The following is a 15,194-nucleotide window of genomic DNA, read 5'->3' as shown; positions in this document are numbered from 1 at the left end:
AAATTTGAAGATATTCTTACATGGTATCATCTCCCCGTGATCTATTTTTCAGCACAATGGTGGGAATGTTTTGGTCACGAATTCAAAAATCTTCAGTGGATGACAATACGCATTTTGACCCATCCATGCAGCTCATCTACCTATGAGTGTAATTGGAGTTTCTTTGAACACATACATTCCAAGAAACGCAACCATCTAACACAAAAACCGATGAATGACTTGGTGTTTGTCCACCACAACCTAAAACTGAAGTTGAAAGTTCATGGTAGGAGTTTTACTATCTTGCATTCAATATAACATGTTTTCATTATGCTTTGAATTTATAGGCAAAGAATAATTTCTACATGGAAAATAACAAGTATTGAGGATGACTAGAGTCTAAGTGGATCACTACGCCTCAAAGTGATGATGATGTTTTTGAATATGTTGATGATGATGATGGTGTTGTTGTCAAGTGTGTATATCTTCAACTCTTGGAAGAGGCATTTGTTGAAGGGCTTAAGTCGGGGACTTCTCGAGGAGAAGCATCAGCGAGCCTCCTACCCCCTAGCATGCCATTGCCTACTTTTGATTTTTGGGAACTTTGTACTTAGCATAGATGGAAAACTCTAACTCGGCAAAAACTCGCCAAGCCCAAAAAAAACTAGGGAAAAATTCGGCCAGTTTTTAATAAAATTAGGGAAAAACTCGCGAACCTTAAGAATGCCTTAAATTTAATTAAAAATACATATTTTTGCAAAATTCAACGAGAGGATGCATCTAATGAGTTAATTAATGAGAACACAAAAGAAACAAGCAGATTTTATATATATATATATATATATATAAGTGGAAGGTGGGTACAAAATTGCATTCTCAAGCGGAATGATGATAGCAGGAAGCCAAATAGTAAACAGTTTCTATAAAACTAGAAATAAATACAGCATTGTAGTTAGTTTCTATAAAACTAGAAGTAAATACATCGTAGTAAATAGCTTCTATAAAACTAAAAGTAAATACATCATAGAAAAATAGTCCGAGAGTGAGTTTGAGCAATTTTGGCCTATTGGAAAGTAATGCTTGTCTTGGGTGTGAGTAGATTGTTGAGCTAAGTCTATTAGGACTTGAGAATATAAAATTGAAACCAAGTGATTTGTGAGAAAATGAGTTAAAAATCATTAGAAATTCTTGTTCCAAATTTGATTTGATCTCAAATAGCCAAGATAGATGGAATAACATTGCTAAAGGCATGTTGAATCCTGAAATTTGGTTAAGCCTAGAATTTTTTGAAAACCCCCAAAATTTGGAATCTGCATTTTAACTCTTACGAAGCTGAAACTTATCTCAAACATCTTGGCAGTATTTATAAAAATATAACTTAAAGTATAAGTAACTTATGCTGAAATGTTATATTTCTATAAATCCTCCTACCCCTGACCTAGAAAGATGACCAAATCCTCCCCCAAATAAGAAATGAGCTTCAAAAATGACTTTGTTATTGCTTTTTTAGATGCTGAAACAATGCTACAAATGCAAACTGGTATCAAAAATTATCATTTTTGGGCATTTAACATCTGATTTCACTGCACGAGATCTTTTCCCAATTTTTTCAAAAAATCTTACTCTTTTGATTTGCCAATTTTTTCCCAAAACAATTTTCACTTCTATGATTTGAAGTATTCAATAGAGTTTAATAGGCATTACTAGGGCCCACTTGCAACTAGGATTCAGCACTAGGCTATGTTATCAGAAGCAATTCATGATTTTATCAACTATTTGCATGACTAGGGTTCTTTTGGGCTTCCCTAAGATGGTCAAAGGGCATCCAAACTTCCCCAAGACGTCTCAGAGACATCTAGCATGTCCCATCGTCTCAATGGTGTCCCCAAGGCTTTGGCAAAGGTGGAGAAATGGTGGCAAGATGTCCTCCCACGCACCCACATCTTGGAGACATCCCTGTGCCCAAAACGCTAGAATTTCACGGGTAGGACACATCCCCATAGAAAGATGATGGGAAGCAAACACATGAGGTGACAACAAATATCCTCATTGTGTATCCTCCTAAACCCATTCAATGCTAAACCACACTATAAAGATCAAAAAACACTACAAGAAGAAAAATCAGCATGATCACCAAGAAAGTCCATTATAGAAATATAAATGTGTCAAACCAAAAAATGTATGAATTCATCAATGAAATAGAAAAACCCAATTCTATTCAATGATCAACAAAATGTTTAACATTGAGCATTACAGAGTACATATCTTATCAACATAAATCAATCATTCAATTAATCTTCAAGACAATTGTTAAACTTCTATCAATATCTAAGTAATGATAATATAAAATATTAGTGGGCAAGAAAGTAAACTTTGATAAACAAGAGAATTGCTGTATGTTTAAGGAAGCATTAAAGCAAAGAAAATCCACAAGAAAAAAGGAACAAAAAAACAAAGTTTCAAAAGCCATGGGTAAAAAACATAATCGAGGAAACATTGAAAGATGTAAACAAGCAAAAAATGGGAAGAAGAGAGCAAGTGGTTTTCCAACAATGGTTGATATGATGAAGAGTGCAAGGCTGCAAGAAGATCTCTAAAGGAGCTAGGCAAAGAAGAGATAATCAAAAAATTGTATAAGCTGATAGTAAATGGGAAACAAAGGAGAGTTCATGAACAGAAGGAGACTGGAATTAAAATATCTAGGGAAGATTATTTTGAAAGGTGCTTCAACAAAGGATAAAGCAAAGAAAGAATACCATAGTTACCCATTGGGTAGAACATGCAAAGCAACTGTATGAATAGGAGTCAGAGGAAGAGCTGCCTCCCACAATTAACACAACAAAATTATTCACTTTGCAAAAGGTTAAGGAAGGTGATAAGCAAGTGGGCATAGGCAAGGGTTTAGACATAGATGGGCTAAATACTCGGAAAGGGGAATAAAAAACCTTGCTCCTTGCATTAAGAAAATACTCCACAATTTCATTCAACTTAAGCTTCCAAAAGATTGGAGAACTAGTCTTGTAGTGTTTCTCTTTAAAAATGGAGAAGTAAACAATCCTTCTAAGTGTTGGACCATCATGATCAATCCCTCAAAGCTATTTGGAAGTATGGTTGAGCATAGAATCAATAAGTGGATAGAAGAAAAAGATAAGTCAACATGACAAATAAGTTTCAAATCAAAACACTCAACAATAGATCATGGCATTACTTTGAGGCATACCATTGAAAAAGTAAGTTATGACAAAGACGTGGCTTCTTGTTATTTTGTGGAATTCAAGAAAGCTTTTAACATGGTTCTTAGGAATAAGTTATGGAGCACAAATGAAGTGGCTTAGCATATCAAAGCAATATAGAGTAACAATATATATAGATTTTGTGAGGTGGATCAGAAAAAAAAAAAACTCAAGCAAGCCTTTCAAAAAGCTTAAGGAATGACATTGGAGTGACACACATGCCCACTATCCCCTACCCAAATTAGCTTATATACCAGCAAACTAGAAGAACAGTTATATGTTATTTTGGGAGAGTATTTTGTGAGACTTATTCTGTACATTGATAATCTCATTTTGGTTTCAAGGTACTCGAGTCTTGCAAGAGTACTTAAATGTCTTAGTGCGCTTCTGCAAAGAGACGATAATTATCTTAACAAAGTAACAAAATCAAAATAGCTTGAAATGTATTTCAACAGAAAACTTAGTTGGGAATCTTGCCAAAGGAAGAAACTTGGGGAGGTTGAAAAGCACTTTTTCCATTAGAATACAGAAGATGAGCTCAGCTATGGGATTCAAAACTAATCAGATTCTATTCAGGCCATTAGTAATTCTAATAGTTCTTTATGGGTGTGAGTTGTGAGCTAGCAGCACTTGTTTATCGTTGATAAGATTTGTTATGCATGATAAAGCTATTTTATAAAGTTAAATTTAAATATTTAACTTTATTAATGCATAGACTATAGCTTGTGGAAAATATTTAAATTAAAAGAGTCCCCTTTATTTTATAACACATTGGAGACATAAGTTACATAAAGGGAGTTATGTTTTATCCCACATTGAGAAAACGAAGGATGGAGCTCTTGTGAGAACACCATAAAAGAAATGAAAGAGCTTCTTTTAAGTATGGTTGGAAATATCAAAGAAATTGGAGAATTTTCTGGAGGTTATGTCTCAATAGTTTGAAGGACGAAATCCCTTCAAGCTGAAAATTTTGACACCATTGAAAGATATGGTCTTGAGATTCAACAAGATAGCAATCCGAAAAAGCAGAAACGAAAAAGCAGTACGAAAAAGCGGAACCGAAAAAGCAAGCGAAACTGAAAAAGCAGGCGGAAAAAACGGAATCGAAAAAGCAAGCGTAAAAAGCGGAACCAAAAAAGCAGTTCGAAAAAGTAAAGCAGAAGGGGCAGCATTGAAGAAAAATTATTACAGCCATCTACAACCAGGTTCCCTTGTTAGTATTGTTTTTTTTAGTGTATTATAAGTTTCAGCTGTAAGTGTGCATTATACCAGCATTGTCATTTTGGTAATCCATGTAAATGCCAAAGTTTTGGCCATATTTCATGAGCATTGTATTAGAAATTTGATTGCAATCAAAAAGATAATAGCTGCTGGTGTCATTTAAGCAATTCAATCTCATTATTTATCAGCTAGATAGTTTGCATACCAACTGTTTGCAAAAATGCCAGTTGGCTGTAGGTGTTCTTTTCTCATGCTTAGATTATAATATATGCACTGAATATTGTCAAAATTAGGAGCACACTCATGTTAGGTCATTGTGTAGTTCACTGTAATCTTCTATCACTAGATTCTCATTGATAGAAATTGGAAAAAAGTCATTTAAAGCAAGCTGAAATACTATATCAGTCATATGTCTCTTGCATGTGAATTGTTTGACAAAATTCTTTGAGCCTTCAATCAGCATCTTTGAGAGCAGATTTGAGGAGGGTTATTACAGTGGTATCAGTGCTTGCTTGCAAAGTGTTTGACGAAATGTCAAACAACTGAAGTATAAAGATTTTTGGTGTTTGAAGAAGTTATACCCTGTTGGGGTTATTACAGTGGGTTGTATCACTTGTTCATGGTGAGCTGTTGACTGGGGTTGAATGCTAATGTGGGTGGAGAAAATAATCAGAATGGTAATAACTAGAGTGGTAATAATCAGGATGGGACACATAATGGAAGCGAACAAGTTGGGAACAATTTCGGTCATGCACCCCAGCAAACTAGGACAGTGAGTTCGACGCCCATTATTCTCACATTTCCTCCTAGAGCTCCAAAGCAGCCCGTACCAGAGCCCCAGATCACTGATATACAGGACCAACTGAGGAGAGATTGGGAAGCCAGAGGTCCAGACTTTACTGCTGCAATTACCTTTAGGGAGTATATAGATGTGCGGATGAAGCATATGCCACGTGGACATGACAGGAACCAGAGCTATGAGCTACGGAAGAAAGTAGGGAAACTTCAGTTACCATATTATGATGGCTCGGGGAAGTCTACAGCAAGAGCTTGGGTTCAAAGGCTTGACACATACTTTCAAACGAACCCTATGCCTGAGGAAGAAGCTATTAAGTATGCAGCAATTCACCTGGATGGGTTAGCACACGAGTGGTGGCATCATGGTATGGTCACTATGGGTCATGCACACATTACCTCATATGTGGAGTTTAAGGAGAGACTGATTGAACGTTTTGATAGGCCTAAGGATCGTACCTTCCCTATGACAGGCAGAAACTTGTATAAGGAGTTTAACAGACATGCTGATTCAATACAGGGAGACATTAGCCAGAAACTTGTATAAGGAGTTTAACAGACATGCTGATTCAATACAAGGAGACATTAGCACATCTTCAGGTAATGATTTATCTGCATCATCTTCACAAGTAGAAGGGGTTACAGACGTTGTGCAGGTTGAGCCAGAAGGTGATATCACAGGCACATCGGATTGTGCAATTGACACAGATAGTGATTCCAGTACGGTTGGGCTGGATGAAGTTACAGCAGTTGAGGATACTGTCATTTTTTAGGATAGTACTGTTGATCACAAAGTGAGCATTCAGGACTTTGCAGAAAATGAGTATCAGGCACAGTTGGATGCTTCTTCACATGAGATAGAGGCTAGTAGCTCTTTACTTGGTTTGGCAAGCCAACTGAAGACAAGGGACAAGAATATTGTCACGACTTTATCTCATCATGACAGGATACATGGATTGATTGAGAATCACATTTGGATGATTCAATTGCAGGAGAGACAGAAAGGAGTCACAATAAGTTCTTCTTGTGACGACTTACAACAAATCAAGGAAGACATGGAGGCAATGAAGTTAAGTTACATACACCTACTTTCAGATCGCAATCATATCCTTAATCTTGCAAGGATCTATTTAGATGCAGTGAAGAAGGAGGAGAAGGAGGTTGACCGGTTTTTTCATGAGCTGGAGGATACACGGAATTCCTTGGTGTGTACTCAGTTGGCTCTCCAGGATTCTGAGAGACACGTGGACGGAATTTGTCTTGAGGTGAGTTCAGTTCGGGAGTTAGCGCGTATAGTAGAGACTCAGTTTTCTTTTATAGTCGGGTCTCATGTTGATGATGATATGAGTATGTCTAGCATTCACACTCCAGATTCAAAGATTGTAGACAAGTGCGTGAAGTCAGTTGGTATTGTTCACATTACTCACGTGAGAAGTTTACTTGAATTGCCAGCTGGTTTCCGTTCATGGATTAGATGTTGGGATCCTTATCTTAGTACTTGGGATCATTTTGACCGGAGATATCTATCATTCCTTGGTAGTAGTATCTGTTGCACCATCATGGACTTGATTAGTAGTTTGCCAGATGTAGTTCTCATCCATGCCAGCAGCTTGTTTGATGTTGGAATTAGTTTTTTCACACCTGTGTTGGGCATTGTTCATATATCCAGTCGACCATTCTTGTTGGAATGGGTTGATGATCTCTCAGATATGACAGAGTTTATAGAAGAGTCCCAGGATCTAAGTATTACAGATGATAGCTATTCTGAGGTTACTCCTTTGGACAGTGTACCAGGGATAGAGTATAGGATTTCGACCAGTCAGCATAATCATGTGTCTAGTCAGCTGAGAGTTGGCAAGCGAGACATTTCTATCGCTTGCGAGCATTTCGATGCTGCTTGTCAATTGTTAGCAATTTATGGATGGGATTCTCCTACTAGTGATGAGCAAGGAGGCAGTTATCTTTCCTTGACAAAGATCCACTCCTTATGGGAGGCTATTCGGATTTTGAGACAGAATTATATGCAGTTGGCAGCCGATAGAGATTATCTTATGGAGTGGGGCAGTACAGCATGTGACGCATTATTGGTCAAGGAAGATGAGGTGAGTGAGCTTACTCAGCAGCTCGAGGTGACTTCTAAGTTTCTTAAGAGTACACAGTTGGCTTTCAAGGAGTCACAATTTCATTTAGCTGAGGTGACCATGGAGTTAGAACGACTTCAATCTTTACCAGATTTTGTACAATCACAGACCGTGGTGTCTGGTGATCTGAGGATGTCCATGATCGAGGTTGATAGAGGTAGTGGAGATGAGGATATATCTGTCCATGACACTAGTATTGGCATATTTGGTTTGTTTCCACTGGAGGTAGGTTCAGCTGAGTTGGGCGTTGCAGCTGAGCATTGTGGTATGTTCGACTTGGGGGGCACAGAGACTAGTGATGTTGTTGTTGATTATGTGCCCTTGGCTATATCATCCTCTAACTTAGCTGATGATCAGTCACAGTTGGTCGTATCACGACTGCAGGATGAGTCCTTGACTGGGATTTGTTCTTTTTACCAGCATTATACTACAAGGTATGTTCATCAGTTTGCATTGGATCCAGGTGTTAAGGACTTGATGGCCATCAGATTTGGTTTGGGTTCTAGTTCTTGCTATTTATCATGTGATGACTATTTGCCATCAGCGATGCATGGGAGTTATAGTTATGAGACAGTGGCCGGTGATTTATAAAGTTGTGTTGATTGCAGTAGGTGTGCAGTGTGTGGATTCTCTATATTTGGTGCAGTTTCATGCGGAAGTATTCACCGTTGTTGCAGAGTTGTATTGTACATTCCGCATAGGCCAGTGGGATGCGTTGATGGTATTTACTATGTTGGTAGTTTGGGTTATCTACTCTACTTGGGTTCTGATATTTCAAGAGCTTGTTTCTCATGGGTTCCTAACTTTGGAGTTTGGGTGAGTTGTATTCACCAGTTTGATTATGGATTCCTCTTGGTTAATTTTCAGAGGTTGTTGCAGGAGCCTATGTTGACTGATAGCAATATAGTTCATGACTACATTTGGGATCCAGGTGGATTGATTGGGTTGTTGTTCAGCCATTGCTTGGGGACAAGCAATTTTGGGAAGGGCAGACTGTAATGTCCCCTTTTTTAGCATTCATAGCATGATGTTGTCGTTAGCCTATTTCCCCACAGTCCCATAGGCTAACCAGGACATTAAAGGGGCTTAGAGGCCATTTGGCCTATATAGTTTCAGTTGCAGGTCCTTCTGAGGGGTTTTCAGGCAATTTTGGGCGTACTTACTATTTATAGTAAGTCATCTTGGACATGGGCGGACATCCAGTGGCAACGGTATGTCGATGGTAATTGTTTAAAATTGACAAGAAGACTTGTTTATCATTGATAAGATTTGTTATGCATTGATAAAGTTATTTTATAAAGTTAAATTTAAATATTTAACTTTATTAATGCATAGACTATAGCTTGTGGGAAATATTTAAATTAAAAGAGTCCCCTTTATTTTATAACACATTGGAGACATAAGTTACATAAAAGGAGTTATGTTTTATCCCATATTGAGAAAACGAAGGATGGAGCTCTTGTGAGAACACCATAAAATAAATGGAAGAGCTTCTTTTAAGTATGGTTGGAAATATCAAAGAAATTGGATAATTTTCTAGAGGTTATGTCTCAATAGTTTGAAGGACGAAATCCCTTTAAGCTGAAAATCTTGATGTCATTGAAAGATATGGTCTTGAGATTCAACAAGGTAGCAATCCGAAAAAGCAGTCTGAAAAAGCGGAACCGAAAAAGCAGGCAGAAAAAGCGGAATCGAAAAAGCAAGCGGAAAAAGCGGAACTGAAAAAGCAAGCGGAAAAAGTGGAATCGAAAAAGCAAGCGGAAAAAGCGGAACCGAAAAAGCAGGCCGAAAAAGCAGTTTGAAAAAGTAAAGCAGAAGGGGCAGCATTGAAGAAAAATTATTACAGCCATCTACAACCAGGTTCCCTTGTTAGTATTGTTTTTTTTAAGGTATTATAAGTTTCAGCTGTAAGTGTGCATTATACCAGCATTGTCATTTTGGTAATCCATGTAAATGCCAAAGTCTTGGCCATATTTCATGAGCATTGTATTAGAAATTTGATTGCAATCAAAAAGATAATAGTTGCTGGTGTCATTTAAGCAATTCAATCTCATTATTTATCAGCTAGATAGTTTGCATACCAACTGTTTGCAAAAATGCCAGTTGGCTGTAGGTGTTCTTTTCTCATGCTTAGATCATAATATATGCACTGAATATTGTCAAAATTAGGAGCACACTCATGTTAGGTCATTGTGTAGTTCATTGTAATCTTCTATCACTAGATTCTCATTGATAGAAATTGGAAAAAAGTCATTTAAAGCAAGCTGAAATACTATATCAGTCATATGTCTCTTACATGTGAATTGTTTGACAAAATTCTTTGAGCCTTCAATCAGCATCTTTGAGAGCAGATTTGAGGAGGGTTATTACAGTGGTATCAGAGCTTGCTTGCAAAGTGTTTGACGAAATGTCAAACAACTGAAGTATAAAGATTTTTGGTGTTTGAAAAAGTTATAACCTGTTGGGGTTATTACACAGTTCCTTATGAGGTTCTTCTAGTAGAAACAGTTACCTTCCCTATTGTGGAAATTCCCATGGCTAGTTTTTTAGGATATTTGATAAACATTGAATAAATGGAGGCAGATAAATATCCTAAGATTATAACTGAAGAAGTTTTGAATGAAAGAAAAATAATTTAGAAGAAACAAAACGTCAAACAGATGAATAAATGAAGCATCAACTTGCATGTATGTCCAAATACTACCAAAGAAATAAAGACAGATCTATGAGTAAATTTCACAAATCTATGTGGGAAAAGGTTTTAAGGAAAAAGAGGGAACATTAACTTAAAAAATTCAGCTCCGCATATGATCATCACTAAAGGTCTACATTGAGGCAGATATGAATTGAAGAGGAAAGATGTTCATAGCCTAATTGAAAACTAGCTCATATCATCTTTGTGTGAAAAATTAGATGGACAAAGCCAAATGAGAAATGGAAGAAAGGGTGCGTATGTTTTTCATAGCTGAATAGTTGAGTCAAAGAAATACTTTGTTTTAGAGCATGAAACTTGCAATAACATTTAGGCAAGTTATGTAGGTAGTTAACAGCAAATTCTTCATCAAAAGATTCATTCAATGAGGAGAAGGTTGAGAAAACTCATGAGTTCATCATCAAAATAAATAGCGAAAGCTGACCAATGCAGAAAGCTACAAAGACTGGATATGATGTCCCTTGGACTATCACATTCAGTTTAACTTTACAATTATTTAAGTGTTACTGTAAAAATTGAATGCGGGCACTAGCGCCTAACATTTTAGCGCAAAAGTGAATAAGGTAGAAGGAAGTGACTGACCGTCAAAGCACAGGCAGACAAATTGAGCAATGTGATTGTCTTCCAGTGGTTGGTGTAACCTAAGAGCTCCTCTGCCATGGAAGCGGCGGAGCGGAGCATCCTTATGATGACCCCAACCCCGTCACTCTGCTGCCCTGATCCCAAAGTTTTGGACAGGCTGGCCACTCTCAGTACCTCCCTTTTCTTCACCACTTTCAATGCCACTTTCAAATTCTCGTTGTCCTCGCTCATTTCCACCTGCACTTGATCCTGCGGAGGGGGAAGGGTAACCATCAGCTGAGACTGCAGCTTCAGTGCCACCTGCTCTTCCTCATCTGCAGCGGACCAGTCCAGCTCTATCTTGAATTTGCATTCACTTGTTGGATCTGATGATGACAAGGCCGAAAGATAGGATTTTTCATCCGCATATCCATATCCCAGTGTCAGCCTAAAGCTATCAGCTGGCCTTTTCCAGCTCCCCAATCCCCACGCCATGTCACCACAATTCAGGGCGGCCCTTCTAATTTCTCAACTGCTTTCTGTATTCCAATTCCATCAACTGCATATTGCATTCCGATTCAACGCAAATGCAATAAACGCAAGTTGATCACCCTTCCAACAGACGAAAACGATACAAAATTCGGGGTATGCGCGTCTACTTTTTTAACTCCTTCCGCCAATCCATAGTAGACCAATTCAAAATAAATGAATTACAATGAAATTAATCACTATTTAACACCCACATCATATACAATTCAAGGGATGCTCTGCGACTTCTCAGCATTTTCCGCCATTCCTTCTTACGTTTCAATGCATATGCAATACACATGAATGATCATTCTTCAATACCCAATGCACCGATACAAAATCGAGAGTACGACCTTCTAATTTGTGGAGCTCCTCGGTCATTCCATCGTTTTTGGAATGCAAATGTAATACGCACAATTCGATCAAGCCTGCGCAATGCAGATTTTCACTAAACCAATTCAAGGTCAACATTGATATTTTCAAATTAAATATTCCATGGAAGCTTGCAAGTCAAAACTCGAGATTCAAAATCATGTTTTTGACATGCAGTCGTCTCCGAAGCAATCAATCTGTCCTTTAAACTGAACAGTTTCCATTCGAGACGCTGTTGTGTTCTGAGTTCTGCCGCATACATACCACGTATGTGAAGCATTTGAATGGAATGATGCTTTTTGAGACAATAAACCCCGAGTTACCTTTGATTTCACCTTCGGAATCGTCGACCCCATGAGTTTGGCATGCCCTCCAAAACATAATCGGCTCGGAATCTCATAAGAAACGGTCTAAAGTAAGCTTCTGATTTTTTAATTAATTAGGTGGCCGCTCAAGTTATCAATTAGTCAGCAGCGACTTCTGTTTGGTCCTAGAAGTGCCGAGAGCCGGAGGATTTGTTTTTTTCTATGCCAATGTCGGTTCTTTTATGTCTATAATAATTAGCAAAATGGAGGCTAACGAGGAAAAAAATTAGTCTATGTTTTACATAAATTTGTGTAATATATAACATCAATTAATAAGTCATTCAGAATTATTTTTTATGTAAAATATAAATAATTTCAAATCAAATGTAAATTCAATTATGAAAATTTAATCATATCATGAAGATAATAAAGATCTATTATCAATGTATATATATTATATTTTTGAAGGTGTAAAGAAGGAAGTAAAGATAAAGATAGAAAGAGAAGGGATGGACAAAAGAAAGAGGGTAGAGATGGTGAAAGAGAAATAAATAGAGATGGATGTAGATATGGGTTAAGCAAAGATAAAGATAGAGAGGAGGAGAGAGATAAAGAGAGGATAGAAGAGTACATAGAGATTGATTAGAAAAATAAATAGAAAGAGCTATAGTTGTAAAGAGTGATGTTTAGAGATAACTAGATAGAGAAAGATAGGTTGACTGAAGAAGAAATATGGAGAGAGGGGGAGAGAGAGAGAGTGATGGGGAGGAGGGAGAGAGGCAGAAGAAAATAGAAATAACTTATGAAATATAGAGGGTTGAGAGAGGAGAGATAGGAGAGAGAGGAGGGTCAATAGAGATGGAAAAAGGAAAACAATGAGTAGGAAGTGATATGTTGATAGATAGAGAGAGGGGGTGAGAGATGTTACCATAAGCATAAATACTTAAGTAAAGTTAACACAGTTACCATTTAATTATCAGTTTGAAATGAGTGATGAAGAGTAAGTCCCTTTCTATATCTCAAATTTTTAATTTAGGTTGAAGTTGAAATTTTTTTTCTTAGATAAATTAAAATTAAAAAATAAATATAATTACAATAAATACAAACTTAACACAAATACCATAAAAAAAAATTGGATTTGATTGTGTGTTTATTTTTAGCATCAACATTTTCGACTCACACTCCATGATCCATCATTAGAGTGAAAGAGAGCAATCAATGTAATAGAAAAAAAAAAAGTTATTATAATAATGACAATTATTATAGCAATAGTTTTTTTGACAAAAAAAATTAACTATGAAATTTTAAATCTTCATTAATTTATACAATTAAATAGTAAGGTTTAATTTTTTTTTAATTAAATAATCGAGAGAACAAAAAAGAGCTACAGTATCAAAAGAGGGGAGGAGGCAAGCCTCAACCACCTAGATCAAAGTCCAACAATCAGCTAGAAATAGCCAACTAACACATTAAGTAGCAGTTCTAGCGAGATAACAAAAAGAGGATATTTATGGAGTGTAATTATAATTGTAATTATAATCCTATTATAATTGAAAATAGGAATTTCAATTAATATCGTATGTAATATTGTTTATATAGATAATAAATGTCAAATTATTAATTATTATTTTAAAATTTTAAGTTATTATAACATAAATATAAATATCCAAGAAGATTATAATCAATAATTATGATTATTAAATATTATACTTAACATAAAATAAAATATAACGAACTTGTAATTAATTATGGTTTTATATTTCATTTTTATTTGATATATTATATTTTCTAATTCAACATTTATTTTTATTATTCAATTATTATTTAAACAATAACAAAAACAATTTAAACTTGAGTTAGTATATACAAAGAGATTGAAAATGTTAGTGGGGATTTTGGCTGCGATTGGGGCTCTCAGGCGTTTGGCTTGCATCAGGAGATAGAGCACCTGTGCCCTAGCTCTGTTTTTGCTTCTTTTGATTGCTGCAACGGTGGGAGATTAGTGTTTGAAGGGTTGCAGATTGGGGAGGCTCTTCCTGCCAAGTCATGGACTGGGTCATGCTCCGAAGGAGGAGTTTTTTTGTTGTGTGTGGAGAACACTTTGTGCATACTTGCTGACCTATGTTGTGCGTGGGTAGTGGATGGTGTTGTTGGGGATTTGATAACCCACAACCCTAGTTTGTTCTCTGTTATGGAGGACGGGGGAGTGAAGGTGTAGGTTTGAAGTTGGAAGGGATTGGATTAAGGGTGGGGGTGGGGGGGTCTCCCTTTCCCATTCTATGGTTCTTGCAAATGGTTGATGCTAAGGGGGAGATAGCTATGAGGAGCCCTCACATGGATTTTCAAGCAGTTTTAGGCCCTAAGTTTTCAAATCAAGGGATGAAGACTTTTGACAACAATTTGTTTGCTCTAAACTCTAAGACTATCGATTTGGGGTTATCTAATGGCTCAAGGATTACAAAGACCAATGGATGTCTCGAGAGGTGCAAGGAGAGACCAAAATTGGTGGTCCTAGATGAAATGATTACAGATGACGTTGAATATTATTTGCATCATTCCCTATACTATAAGTTTTTAGGGATGAGGGTTTCCTTGCAACTCTTGGAGGTTTGGGCTCGGAGGACTTGAGAGCCAGAAGGGGAAATGGAGATAATGTTGTTGGCAAACAGTTATTTCGTGGTTACTTTTAGTTGTATTGCTAATCGTAATAGGGTGTTTGAGGGAGGTCCTTATTTCCACAATAAGGTTGGGTTGTTTATCAAGCCATGGCATGTTAGCTTCAACCCCGTAGAGGAGCTACCTAGTCGTGTCCCAGTATGGGTTCGTTTACTGAGGTTCCCAGTGGAATATTGTTGAGAGGATGTGTTGCATCTTTTGGCCTCAATGCTTGGAAATCTTGTAGAGACTTCATCGTAGACCTTGGGAAAAAAGGTAATGACTTTTGCTCGCATTTGTGTTGAAATTGATCTAAGTAGACCTTTACCAGATGTAATAGAGATGTGTGTAGGTTCTTATTCTTGGGTTCAACAATTGGACTATGAAACTCTTTCCTTTTCATTGTCGCCTTTGTCGAGAATATAATCATTTACAGCAAAGATGCCCAAGGAATAAACCTCAGGAATCCTATCTATCATAATCTGTGAGTAATCCTCCTAAGACAAATAAAGGGAAGAGCATATCTCCCAATGAGGCAAGTGCTTCTGAGGGTTTTGTTCTAGTCAAGGCTCGAAATCAAAACAGGGGTCAAAAGAGGTCTTTTAAAGAAAGGCAGGATGATACCTTTAACAAGTTTGAGGTTTTGGATGAGCTTAGCCAACAGGAGGTGAACCCAAGTTTGATCAATTTG

At 37.0% G+C, this 15,194-nt stretch overlaps 1 protein-coding gene across 3 annotated transcripts in view; it reads right to left on the bottom strand.

Annotated features, from left to right (window-relative positions):
- LOC149534928 (phospholipase A I-like protein) overlaps positions 1–11,289 on the bottom strand; it is a 176,313-nt gene extending 165,024 nt beyond the window's left edge. For all 3 annotated transcript variants that reach the window (XM_089803698.1, XM_089803700.1, XM_089803699.1), the window contains exon 1: positions 10,665–11,289. In XM_089803698.1, the coding sequence (XP_089659824.1) occupies positions 10,665–11,138 (474 nt within the window). In that variant the 5' untranslated portion in view covers positions 11,139–11,289. The remainder of the gene's footprint in view (positions 1–10,664) is intronic.
- Between the last annotated feature and the right edge of the window lie 3,905 nt (positions 11,290–15,194).

Source organism: Cupressus sempervirens, chromosome 10 (genome assembly GCF_028749045.1).
Source record: "Cupressus sempervirens isolate cs-2001-9-10 chromosome 10, ASM2874904v1, whole genome shotgun sequence".
In the NCBI taxonomy this organism is placed as follows: Eukaryota; Viridiplantae; Streptophyta; class Pinopsida; order Cupressales; family Cupressaceae; genus Cupressus; species Cupressus sempervirens.
The sequence above is the reverse complement of the archived record's forward strand: the minus strand, read 5'-3'. Positions and strand labels throughout refer to the sequence as shown.